Genomic DNA, 13,483 nt, shown 5'->3' with positions numbered 1-13,483 from the left:
CTTGAGGAGGGTTAGCTGTTCAGTACCAGCGACAACAAAGCTTAGTGGGGTAGCCTACGTATATATTCTCCATAGATATTTAATTTTAATTTAATATTATTGTATCCATAAGTTTGATTTGTACTTACCGTCTGCGTAAAACTCTCCATGCAACACATCCATCAGCAGTGGTGAAACAGGTGAAACCAGCAGAAGCACATGGCGTGGCAGAGCGAACTATTAATTGACCCACGGGTTTACCTGGGCTGAAGCCCAGGGGCCCACAAATAAAAACCTCTCTTCAGAGTTAATTTACTTGGGCTTGAATAGCTCTGTTAAATATCTCCAACACTGAACACTATTTGAATCAGAATGTGTTAAAATTTTGAGAAACATTTTGAGAGTGGAAATCAACTCTAACATGTTTAACCCTGAAATTTCAACACTCCAGTTTTTGCTGTGATGGAACACAAGATAAGATAAGACAAGATAGGACTTTATTGATCCCACACCGGGAACATTTAGTCATTACAGCCAGCAAGTATTACAAAGAGCAAGCACAGTGGCATAAAGAGGTGAAAATAACAAGAAGTAAAGAAGAACTCAGATTGTTTACTTAAGTAAAAGCAGAAATATCAGTGTGAAAATCATCAGTAATACCAGCCAACTGTACTGTACTGTGTAGAGTATCAGCTCAGCGCTCATTATGCATAATAGCACCTTTTAGAGGGATAAATCATGGAATGGCCTCAAACACACTGAACATGTGCAGAATGCTAAAAGTAATAGTTTTTCTGGACTGCATGCACTCTCCTCAGCTCAATCATTCTTAAAGGTGACTTCATGTAACTCCAAGCAGAGCTTCGTCTAGCTCCTACCTGGGCAGGTAATTAGCCACGGAACATCAGTGTGGTTATACAGGGCCTTTAATTTATAAAATGCATCATCTTTTTTACGCTGATTGCATGTGTTCTTGTAAGTTCAAAATAACTGGTAACTATAGCTGTTAAATAAGTGTACTGGAGTGAAAAGTGTAATAGTTCCCTCTGAAATGTAGTGGAGTAGAATACTGTCCCATAATTTGAAATATACTCAAGTAAAGGACAAGGTCTTTTAATTTTTTTTTAACTTAATTAAATGTACTTAGTTACATTCCAGCATTGGATGGATTTCACCAAAAGGTAGACAGTACAGGAAATATTCAGCTATAAATGGACTTCATCAGGAACTTTGTGTGCAGTGGGAGATGATGAGTCTCTAGTTTTGTGTGCAGTGGGAGATGATGGCATAATAACATCCATTTCATTTATCTTAGATGAAAAAGATGTGTCAGTGCTGAATTGTTCCCTTTCTCTGGTGAGACAAAGGGAATTTCTAAATTCATTCCTCTCTGTCTCTGTCTCTTTCTATGTCAGGATGGCTCCATGAGCTGGCCAAGCGGCTAGGTACCCCCTATTTCCTGTCCCCCCTAAAGACGCTGGTCTCTGCCACGATCAGCACCCTCCCAGCCAACAGCAGTCAGTGGAATGTGTCTGGGTCAGAGGTCGGAGGGCAGGGCTCCTGGAACTCCAGTCAATATTATGGAAACATGTCGGGAGGCGAGGCCATGTCGGGGACAGACTCTGGGAGCGGGAGTTTTGGCATGCTGGGTGGTGGCCCATCAATGCGGAGCAGCTATGTGACATCACTCTACTTTGCTCTGAGCAGTCTCACTAGTGTGGGGTTTGGAAATGTCTCAGCCAACACCGACTCAGAGAAGATCTTCTCCATCTGCACCATGCTCATAGGAGGTGGGAAATGTGTGTGTGTGTGTGTGTGTGTGTGTGTGTGTGTGTGTGTGTGTGTGTGTGTGTGTGTGTGAGTGAGTGAGTGAGTGAGTGAGTGTTTCAGTTAATGTTCTTAGCTCGTGCCCCTCTCCACTTAACTTTGTCCCATTTCTCAAAAATTGCTCCTTTTCCATATTGGTGACAAACAATAAATGCATACACTCACTCTTGTATGCAAAACCATTTTCTTTCTTATTAGTTCCACTTTCATAATTTAGAGGTTTTATTAGGCTGTGCATTTGTTTATTTGCTATCAGGATGTGCCCAGAAACTACTTAACAGACTTAAGTGACAGTTGGTGTAAGGTTAAGCCATCATGAGTCATCATTTTTTAGTACATATGGGATTTGTTTAAAAATTGTGCTTAACTAAGCAAGATCACACATTTTTTTAAACATTTTTCTCATGAACTGTTGCAGCGATAGTCTGTCACTCTTAATATTTTGGTGTTGCTTTAGTGCAGTTTTATTTAGACTAATTTAACATTTTAAAAATGGGTCTGGCCCATTTATTTGCCACTGCTTTGTCCTGATATGGTAAAGAAGGGCCTAAAAAGAGGACAAAAGCAGTAAAATTATCAACAACAAAAGAGGGTCAATAAAATGTAGTGAATATCCATATAGTACAATTTACTGACCAAAGCAAAATACACCATTTCTTGTTAGATATACACATTGCCTCATGTAAAGCCTTCATCAAGCAACATACTGTATATTCAGAGGCTATCTTCTTTACCAGTGACAGTATTTCATCCCTGGAATGGAGGCAGCGATCAGTGTGTCACCTTCAATCAAAAGCCCACAGATGCTAAACCTTCAAAAGGAATTGAATATATGAATGGACTTCTGTTAGTCCGGTGACTGACTCTCTCTCTCTCTCTCTCTCTGCAGACCTGGCAGAGTATTCATTTTCAAAAAGTCAAAAATGATATTGCTTTGATGCTAAATGTGACTTAATTTTATTTGATGATTAAAATAGAACACTGCACTGGAGTTACAATCATCGAGGAGAACACAATAAAGCCTATTACCTTGTTTCCCTTGTCTTTAAGCACACAAGTAACAGTAACATACAACAAACATTAGAGTGGTAAAAGTGGTAAAAGAAATACCTTTAGAGGTAAGCAGCTACATTTAGCACTTCTTGCTCATCAAGCTAATGCCATAAGAGAATAAGAAATTAAAAAAAAAATGCATGTACAGTAAAAGTGGTATAATAAGTGCAACAAATACATACAATACAAATGCAGAGATGATCAGCTTATATATTCCAAGCTCTCTTCTAGCATTACCTATAAACGATCTTTTCAAGGCACCTTTGAAATTGCTGTCTGATGTGATCAATTGCACTTGTAGTCAAAATATTTCAATGACAGGAATACATTTTTGGTTTTTAAAACGTTTGTTCAGTGACCTCTCATATAAATGTGTGCCTCTAATTATTGAAAAGTAGTTCCCTCAATACATCACCTCAGTTTTTTTTTTAACAGTTCTCTTGACTGAAATGCTCACAGTCAACATGTGTGTATAGATGCTTTTACCTTATTTTTATGAACAGAAGAAATATTTTGCCAGGCTTTTGAAATAATAATAATTTCCATAGATATTGTATCATTACTTCTTTACAAAAACATAAGACATTGGAACTTGGATGCATAAAATATACTACATTGAATTCCACAGATTTTTGCACTGATGCATCTCCACTGATCCATAATGAGAGAATTGAATGTTCAGAAGAAAGCAATAAAAGAAGAAATGAGAATGAAAGAGAGGGAATGAAAGAGTTATTTGGTGAGAGAAATGCCAGGATGTGATGATGATTATGGTCACAGAACACAATGATGTGAGGATGTGTAGAAAGACATTTTCAGTAGAACCCAATGCGTTTAGGGCTGAATGCCAGTGACAGAGCAGGGAAGACAGAAGATAGACTAACACATTGTTGGTTTGGTCTTTGCAGGGGATTTGCTGACAGTAAGAAAAACATAGAATAAAGCTATCCTTACCCTTTAATTAAATTTGGGTTTTGGAGTGGGTGTCTTTTGTGTTGCATTGATTTTTAATAACCTTGTGCCCACAGTCATGTGTGTCTAGTCCTCTATCAAAGCAGAGCAAGCTCAGCAAAACAGAGAGAAGAGTACAGAGAGGAGACTATAGCTTCATTAATCTCTCAGAATTCATCCTCATGCTGAGTTCAGAGCTCTAGTGGTGAACTCCCCTAAAGCAATGGGTGCCCTTCTGCTGGAACTGAATGATATTTATTCAGTTTAACACCAAAGTTTTTCAAAATGTGAGGTGGGTGTAACAACATTATTTTAGGATGACTGCCTGTCAGAGCAGCCATCCAAAAAAATGTCATTAGTCTGGGTGTCACTGGACTGTGGAAGTGGTCTGAACACTGTTTCAGCAGCTTTTCTACTTGAGCAAGAATTAAATTTATGGGGAGAAACCACTGTGCAGTACACTCAAGAAAGTGCGTTAAAAAATACACAGCACCAGTACTCACATGGTGGTGTAAGCTGACTGTGACTGTGCAAGTGCTGAGTAAACATTAATACCACCATTAATACCAGTTCATACTGAGATTAGAGGCACTTTGAGTTTCAGAATAATAATGTAGTTGCCTTATTGGTGTTTTGTTCACTAGAAATAAAAGAGTTATTCAACGTTGGGATTATTTTTTATTTCAGTAGTGTGTTACTCTCGTTTTGTGAAAATAGTAATCCACTTGAGGCAGTGCTTTACGGTGATTTTAGAGCAGCTAAATCATTTTAAGCCCTGTGCTCTTTCACGTTGCTGGGCTTATACTATAAAGACATCCCACAAAGCTTCCTGCTATGCAGAAGCATTATGGGATTTTCCTGAGGGCCATTCTAGATAAAAAGCCAATCCAATAACTCTTTCCTCTGTCTCCAGCACTGATGCATGCCGTGGTGTTTGGTAATGTGACAGCGATCATCCAGAGGATGTACTCACGCCGCTCCCTCTACCACACCCGCACCAAGGACCTGAAGGACTTCATCAGGGTCCATCGGCTGCCCAAGGCCTTGGAGCAGCGCATGCTGGAGTGTTTCCAGACAACATGGTCGGTCAACAACGGAATAGATGTTAGTGAGGTGAGGAGAGAGCTTCCATTTAGTTCAACACACATTTAACACAATAGGATATGGGTGTGTATTTCATTGTTTATACTGATTTTATAGACACCTTAATTAAGCTTTAACATTAAAGGGTGATTTCACTCAATATCTAAAAAAAAGAAAGCTACTAGTGACTTACAGTCCTGAAACAATTTCAGATGTTGATGTTTTGAAATTCTGCAACTGAGGTTTCTGCTCCCACTCCACAACAATAGAGGTGAACCATTTTTGATGCTCAACTCACTGAAAGACAACATTTGGCAGAGCAACAAGAAGCAGTTCCCTAATTACTCAGCATTTTCTGCATTCAGTTCACAGTGCTGGTGTGCCAGTGCCAGTTAAACTTTGAAGTTTTACACACAAAAGAACCAAGGCTCTGTTGCAACATTAACAGTGAGGTTTAGAGAGGACAGTTCTTTCTTCATATTTTGCATTACTTCACTGAATAAATCATTTTTCTTTCAGAATACAGCTTGAGAACCTGAATCATGATAGCCTTGCTAGCATCATATCAGTGTTGTTTTTTCATTGTTCCAAATGACTTCCAATCATTGACTTGTTATAGCAATAAAAGCACATGTGGATCTAATTATTGATAATTATGGCTTGTTCCAGGAGTTAATGCAGTGCAAGGTAGTCATATATAATGTTACTAGTGACACCTGTGTTTGGCAGGTCAAAATGTCTTCCGTTAAATGGCTTATTTAACTTAATTCTGCTCCACATTTTCCCTTCAGTCACATGTTTTAATTGGGAGGTAATTAGTGCTTTCAAGTAATTAAAAATGGTGGTTTTGTGAATGGTTATGTGGAGGCCTGTTGTTTAGCTTCAGCAGCCTTAAGAAAGAACACCTATAATAAGTGTCAACCCCTTCACACCTTACAGCTACTGAAGGACTTCCCAGACGAGCTGAGGGCTGACATTGCCATGCACCTGAACAAGGAGCTGCTCCAGCTGCCCCTGTTTGAGTCGGCCAGCAGGGGCTGTCTGCGCTCCCTGTCCCTCATTATCAAGACCTCCTTCTGCGCTCCAGGCGAGTTCCTCATCCGGCAGGGAGACGCCCTCCAGGCCATCTACTTCGTCTGCTCTGGATCCATGGAGGTCCTGAAAGATAACACTGTGCTGGCCATACTGGGTAAGTCAGAGGAAGAGAATGATGCAAATAGATGTTACAGATAGAAAGGTACATGCTCATGTAGATGTTGTGGATCATCAAAACAGCTTTTTTTCCTTGGATGGCAGCATTGGCATGTTTACAGTGATGTTGTTCAAAGTACACTATAAAGTGTCATCTGAGCCCAAACAAAAACTCCATCTCCATGGTTTCTGTGACATGTGGTTTTTCTTCAATATTCAAGTTTCAGAATAATTTTAAAGTAGTGAAACCTCAGGAACAAAAACTGATAATGTAATGCTTCAGTGAAAATTTTGGAAAGTGTGAGATTGGATTTGTTGATACATCTGTGATACAGTGTTGGATGAGACCTACATGCTCTCATGGCTTTGATGTCAATTTATTTGTCACATCAAGACTTAATTAGAGAATGTGAGAAGATCATGACCTGCGGGACACTGAGTTGCATCCATTCAGACCATGCAACTTGAGCAACTTGATCTCTGAGTGTAAATTAAGTTGCAAGGACTGAAAGACAGGTAGGCAGGTGTGTGTGTGTGTGTGTGTGTGTGTGTGTGTGTGTGTGTGTGTGTGTGTGTGTGTGTGTGTGTGTGTGTGTGCATGCATATCATTCAAACAACAGTGGAGGCTGACAGAGAGCTGATAAAGAGCCATTGTTTGTGCTCTGCTGCTTGAAAGAGTTATCACCATGCTTGACACACACACAGAGTCAAGGCTTCCCACAGTGTTGAACCTGTGAGCTATATAGAGTAATCCTTCAATCCAGTGTGAATAAAGATGTTGGAAGTCTTGCTATCAGCCCTCACATATGGTAGAGTACATACATGGAAAAAGAGACCAATGAATGAATGGGGATGTTTGGAGGTAGTTGGGCACTCCTGCTCCTTGTTTGTGCTGCAGATAGAAGGGGTAAAGCTCAACATGCTTTCAGCACATTTTCTCCTCAGGCATCATATGTATTCTACACATCCATCCATCCATCCATTATCTTCCGCTTATCCGGGGCCGGGTTGCGGGGGGAGCAGTCTGAGCAGGGACGCCCAGACTTCCCTCTCCCCGGACACTTCCTCCAACTCTTCCGGGGGGATCCCGAGGCGTTCCCAGGCCAGCCGAGTGACGTAGTCACCCCAGCGTGTCCTGGGTCTTCCCCGGGGCCTCCTCCCGGTGGGACATGCCTGGAACACCTCCCTAGGGAGGCGTCCAGGGGGCATCCGATAGAGATGCCCGAGCCACCTCAGCTGACTCCTCTCGATGCGGAGGAGCAGCGACTCTACTCTGAGCTCCTCCCGGGTGACAGAGCTCCTCACCCTATCTCTAAGGGAGCGCTCCGCCACCCTGCGGAGGAAACTCATTTCAGCCGCTTGTATCCGGGACCTCGTTCTTTCGGTCATGACCCAAAGTTCATGACCATAGGTGAGGGTAGGAACGTAGATTGACCGGTAAATCGAGAGCTTCGCCTTTCGGCTCAGCTCCTTCTTTACCACGACAGACCGATACAGCGACCGCATTACTGCAGCCGCTGCACCGATCCGCCTGTCAATCTCACGTTCCATCCTTCCCTCACTCGTGAACAGGTATTCTACACATCACATTTTTAATTCAATAAATATTTGTTTTGCTACTCAATTTTACCTTTAATGATTTGCAGTGGGACAGGTGTCATTCAAACTGAACATTTTACTCACCAATCTGCTTACAGCAAAGATAGTGAACAAACATTGTTAAAATGGACCTTTTCATCTGCTATCTTGTGTTCATATCCTCAATGAAGCAAGCTATAAGCACTCAACAGGTTACCTCCTTGTTCTTCCAAATAAAGGCATTTCCTATTTTTTATTCCAAACTATTTCACTATTTTTAAACTAAACAACATGAATTACATTTTCTTTTTTTAAGAAAATGTTAACATTGTATCCTTAAACAAAACCATTCATTACATTATCCTGCCCAATGAACAATTAAGTCCATCATCTTTTAACTAATCTCTAGAGGATATATATCAGCTGAATACCCTGCCTGTAGAAGTACAAATAGCACCGGAACAACTGAGTCCACCTCTCCCTGGAAACAGGTCTGTTATCCTGTTAATGTTCCATGTCAGCCTGGGTATGTGTCTTCTCCGATCAAGGTGATATCTCCCACCTTCAGCACAGTGGGTGTAGGTGTCTTACACTTGTGAGCTGATTTCAAGCCTAGCAAGTATTCCTTTTGTCAATTTTTCCAAAAGATTTTTGGGTTTTTAATTTTTTTTTTTTAATTCTGTTTTGTCCAAATTTCAGCTGACAGATTTCATGAAACTATGTTCTATGCTTTCTTAGCTCTCACTGAATCTTCTGACAAGAGCAGGTATTAGCGATGATCCTTTTCACCCACGCAGTTGTTCTCAGCTCTGTTCTTTGACCTGTCGTACTTATCTTCTTGTAATAGTCACTCAACCTGTTCAGCGCTGGAAACCTGTACTACCACCTGAGACTTAGACCTGAGATCACAGGAATCAAGCTCAGTAGTTCGGACGCACATGCACTGATTATGAGATTACAATATATTTTAAAAATGGCTCTGAAGCAGTTCCACTACTGCATCTTAATTACCATCAGTCATAGTAAGTCCCTTGGACTTCAGGAGTAGCAAACTTCTTCTCACACAGGGCGTCGCTGTTATGAATATCTTCATACTTAGACCAAATTCTTGATACTGACTTATTTCTCCACTGTGTTTCGCTGTCACTAACTGGGGCATTTTAACAGTCTGTTCATTTAGTAATCTGACGAAACCTGCATCGCTCACCCACATACTCACAGAATGAGTCTGCTGGAGCGAGCTTTCCATGTAAGGATGTGGTCCTTGAGGGTTTGCAGTCTCTGTCCCCAATTCCTCCCTCTGCGTTTTGTCCTGAGTGCCTTTGTGTGAGTGCATTAAACTTTCTTCTTTTGTCAACAATACTGACAGCATTTCAGAGAGTTTACACGGTCAGGCACATCTTTGCTCCTCTTCAATGCAAGTTGTACTGCAGTAGTTTTGTTGCGGACATGTGGATTGTTCACCTGTTCTGTTTCATCTGCTCAAAGTGCTTGGCCATCTCTGCATCAAGCTAGCATTAGCCTCCAACTTCGAGAAATTTCAGAGTGTCACAATCTTGACTTACCAGGTCTGCAGTGGAAGCATTGAACAGGTGTTGTTCAAACTGAACATTTTAGTCTCAAATTGTTGAATTAACTGGGATGCTGATATTTTCACAACAATTCAACTTGTAATGAATCCATGAAAGATTTACATTATCTGTTCAAACACTTTTTTGTGTCTGACACACAACATTTTACCCAGCGTTTTCAATGACTTTCAATAACTAAAAGGCATTAGATATAATCAGTCATCTGTTCCTCCAAAGATTGTTGTTTTTGTTGTTACACGTCTTCACTTGCAGCCAGCATCTGTAATTAGTCCAATAAATGGTGAGGAACATATTTTTTGGAATAAGCAACATGCCAATATTAAATGTTAGTGGTTCGATCGTGTTTAAAATATTACCTCAACCATTACCAAAATAAGACTCTGGAAGAATTAAAACAAACTTAAATAATGGACAGCATTAGAATATAAATTAGAATTCAAAATAAATTTGATGAAAATGTGAAAAGGTTCTTCTTTTTAGTACTTGTTCACATATGCGTTAGCTGTGTATCTTCTGCCATGATAAATTTCCAGCATGATGTGGTGTCCCATCTCTGTCTGTACTGATGGGCAGAAACTGTACAGATCAAGCTGATTTTTAGCCCCCAAATGGTCCCGCAAAACAAATTTTAGAACTAGTTTAAAATTTTGATAGATTGGGCTGTCATTTGATGTGCAATTTGAGGGGTGTCACAATGCCTGATTTATTGACTCAATGATCAACAATCTGGCTGGACAATCAAATGGATTACTGGCATTCCACTGGACAAATCTGATGGTGGGCTTCTTTAATTTTGCATTCAGTGTGGGAAACCACAAACCTCATGACACAAAGTGTGAACATAGAAGTTATGCTGTATGTTTTGGATGTGCAGAAAGGGCACTTAAAACGTGTGGAAAGTTAACACAGCATACAAGAATAATACAAAAAAAAAAAAAAAACATGTCTGTCAACGCACTACCCAGCTGAATGTACCGAACACTCAAAAATGCTGAGATCTTTTCACTCTGAACATCCCTTTCACAATAAGTGAAAGTCACAATAACATGTTGGTAAAAAATATCTTGGAGTACATCGGTGTGAATAGCACAAAGAGGATAACATGCAGGCTTCCAAACAGAATGAGTTTTGACTTCCGGCATAAGCATGTAACTGTGTGATGGAAACATTTGTGTGTGTGTGTGTGTGTGTGTGTGTGTGTGTGTGTGTGTGTGTGTGTGTGTGTGCGCGCACGCATGTTTGTGCACATGGTACATGTGTGAATACACTGGCATTTGTAAAATGGTGTGATCACATGTCCTCTCACATTGTTCTCTGAAGATGTGAAGTTTTTGTGCATTTCAGTGGAGAATAATATTAAACAGGACTGATTCACACTCTGCATGGCTGCTTTAACCATAGTCAATTACCAGTACCACATCACAGAACATTTCCACACTCCCCCTTTCCACAACATTGAGGTCACAGTCAGCCCTGTGCATACATGCACTGCATCCCTCACAATGCACCAGGTGAGGAAAGAACTCAGGAGGATCTAGGCAAAAAGGCTGTGGGTCCAGATGGCATCAGCTCAAGGCTTCTCAACTCCTTTGCAGATAAGTTGTGGGGGATTACTGAGCACATTATCAACATGATTCGGACTGCCGGGGCAAGTGCCACAGCTGTGAAAAACATCCCACATGGTACCAGTGCCAAAGATTGCACCCTGAAGACCTCAACAGATACAGGGCCAGCGGCAATGACATTACACCTGATAAAGACACCAGAGAGGCTGGTCCCTGTCCATCTCTGCTCAATGGACTGACTACAGTGTGCCTATCATACTGGCACTGTGGTAAATGGCGCTGTCTTCTGACTCCTACATATCTCTCTTGTACCTGGGAAAAGACCACTGCTACAATCGTGATTTGTGAGTTCTCCAGTTCCTTCAATACCATAGGCCACGCCAAGGGACAAGTTGGAGCACACAGTCGTGAACCACCACCTTACAGCATGAACTATGGATGACCTCACCGACTGACCACAATATGTGATGATACAGGACTGTGAGTCCGAAATGGTTGTCTGCAGCATGGGGTTGCAGCAGGGCACAGTCCTGGCTCTCTTCTTCTTCACACATAAATGACATTTTAAAAAGTTCAACAACCCAATTTTCAACAAGTCCAACAGTCTATGCTCGCCAGGCTGGATTTCAGCAAAGCAGCTCTTCAATTCACTTCAATTCAGTTTTATTTGTTTAGTGCCATATCACAACATTAGTCTCGGGACACTTTCCATATAGAGCACCTCACCTCACCAACACCTCTTCTCTCAAATGGCTGGTAATCAGAAACTTCAGATTGACTTTTTTTTATAATATAATAGCAGATACATAGGAATTTAAGAAAACATTTCTAAATCAACTAACAGTTAGTACTGAATGTTAAAGACACCAAAGAAAAAAAATGGAAATTGTGTGGTCAGACACAGTGTTACACCTGTGAATTTTGAATAATTTCTTTAGCTGGCTGTCTCGCAGGCTGAAATCTAATTTCTTCTGGATGTGCTACAAAGCCTTTGCAACACTAATTCAGCAAACAGCTTTTTTAAGGTGTGTTTGTGTAAATGTATAATAGACAAAGTGATAGACAGAGATGAGGGAGGAAGAGGGATGATGTTGTCCTCATTTGTGTGTTTGTCAAGGACAAATGTCCCAAAAGTCAGTTTCTATAAGGGTCAAGATGTATTGAATTAATGGTCTGCATCTGTATGCCTGCATTTCTGTGTGTGTGTGTGTGTGTGTGTGTGTGTGTGTGTGTGTGTGTGTGTGTGTCTGCATGCATGTGTCATGAAGTGGATTTATCTTCAAATGCCAAGCCACCGGCCCATAATGATCTTGATCATGACATACACACACACGCACATCAGTCGACAGAATACAGTGCTGCGCTATTATTAATAATGAATAGATTTTACATTATTAAAGCACTTTGATTATTAATGCCGATGTGTGGATCAAGCAGAGCCTTACAGAGCCCAGGGATCTCCTCACGTGGTACAGTTCATCATGGCCTTCACCATAAACGTTCATCAACAGCGTTCTTCCAGGAATTATACTTGTCCATACTGATATTGAAAATGTTCATTACAAACTGATGGCCGAAACAAAGTGTTAATGAGCAACCACACATTTAGTCAATTAGAAACATTTTCTACCACGTTGCACATAATGTAATGATAACAAATTCTGAAATATCAACACACACACACACACATACACACATACACACACACACACAGACTTATAACAGCAACAAAATTTTGACCTAGTGCAGTGTTTCTCAACTCCTGCCCTGCATGTTTTAGATGTTTCCTCCCCAACACGCCTGATTCAAATGAGTGGCTTGTTATCAAGCCACTGCAGAGCTTGAGGACCGGAGTTGAGAAACACTGACCTAGTGGAATCCATTTTATTGAAGCTAAACTCCCCTGCAGAAAAACTAACCAGGAACAGCAATATCATGGTTTGATAACTAAAATTATGTATTTCCAACACAAGTTGTGCTATACATGAGGTGCAGAGTATTATATTCCATATGTTCAAGGCTGAAGCTGATATCCACTGGCTGAACTACTACTCTTTATTTTCTACATCAGAAACTGAAGTGACTGCAGTAAGCAAACTAGATGTATGTCTACTCAAACTCTAATTTGTTATGGCAATATAAAACATTTGGATCCATGCATGACAAACGAAACACTTTGGTCCTACCGTTGATGCCAGCACCATCTTGAACGTATGTGTACGCATATTTTTCAACCCAAAGGTCAGAATATTTGAACCCTTTTGTAAGTAAGCAGCTCCATAATGTAGTTTCTCCACATCAGACTTTATTAATGTTACAGTGTGCAGAAAATGTGCAAAATGGAGCAGCAACCTGTTCTGTGCCTCAAGACAAGTGGAAAAACTTATAACATCCTGGTATTCCCAGGCAGTCTCAAATGCAAATACTAACCAGGCCCTGCCTCCCTTAGCTTCTATACAGTGTTTATGAATGTCCACATTGACTAGTTGAACGTTTATGTGCTTGCCTTTTTTTTTTCAACCCAAACATCAGAATAATTGAACAATTTGTAAGTAAGTAGCTCCGTGAAGTAGTTTCTCCACAGCAGACTTTATTACTGTTACAGTGTGCAGAAAACATGCTAAACTAAAACGCTTACAGCACCTGGTATTCCCAGGCAGTCTC

General features: G+C 40.7%; 1 protein-coding gene across 1 annotated transcript in view; it reads left to right on the top strand.

The window, feature by feature from the left end:
- The window catches only part of kcnh3 (potassium voltage-gated channel, subfamily H (eag-related), member 3), a 175,376-nt gene that overhangs the window by 140,788 nt on the left and 21,105 nt on the right, over nt 1-13,483 (top strand). The window contains exons 8-10 of the mRNA XM_070976066.1: nt 1,395-1,769; nt 4,724-4,923; nt 5,833-6,082. Of these exons, the coding sequence (XP_070832167.1) occupies nt 1,395-1,769; nt 4,724-4,923; nt 5,833-6,082 (825 nt within the window). The remainder of the gene's footprint in view (nt 1-1,394; nt 1,770-4,723; nt 4,924-5,832; nt 6,083-13,483) is intronic.

The sequence above is a fragment of the Chaetodon trifascialis genome, chromosome 12, assembly GCF_039877785.1.
Source record: "Chaetodon trifascialis isolate fChaTrf1 chromosome 12, fChaTrf1.hap1, whole genome shotgun sequence".
In the NCBI taxonomy this organism is placed as follows: Eukaryota; Metazoa; Chordata; class Actinopteri; order Chaetodontiformes; family Chaetodontidae; genus Chaetodon; species Chaetodon trifascialis.
Note: the sequence above shows the minus strand (reverse complement) of the source record. Positions and strands in the feature narration are given on the sequence as shown.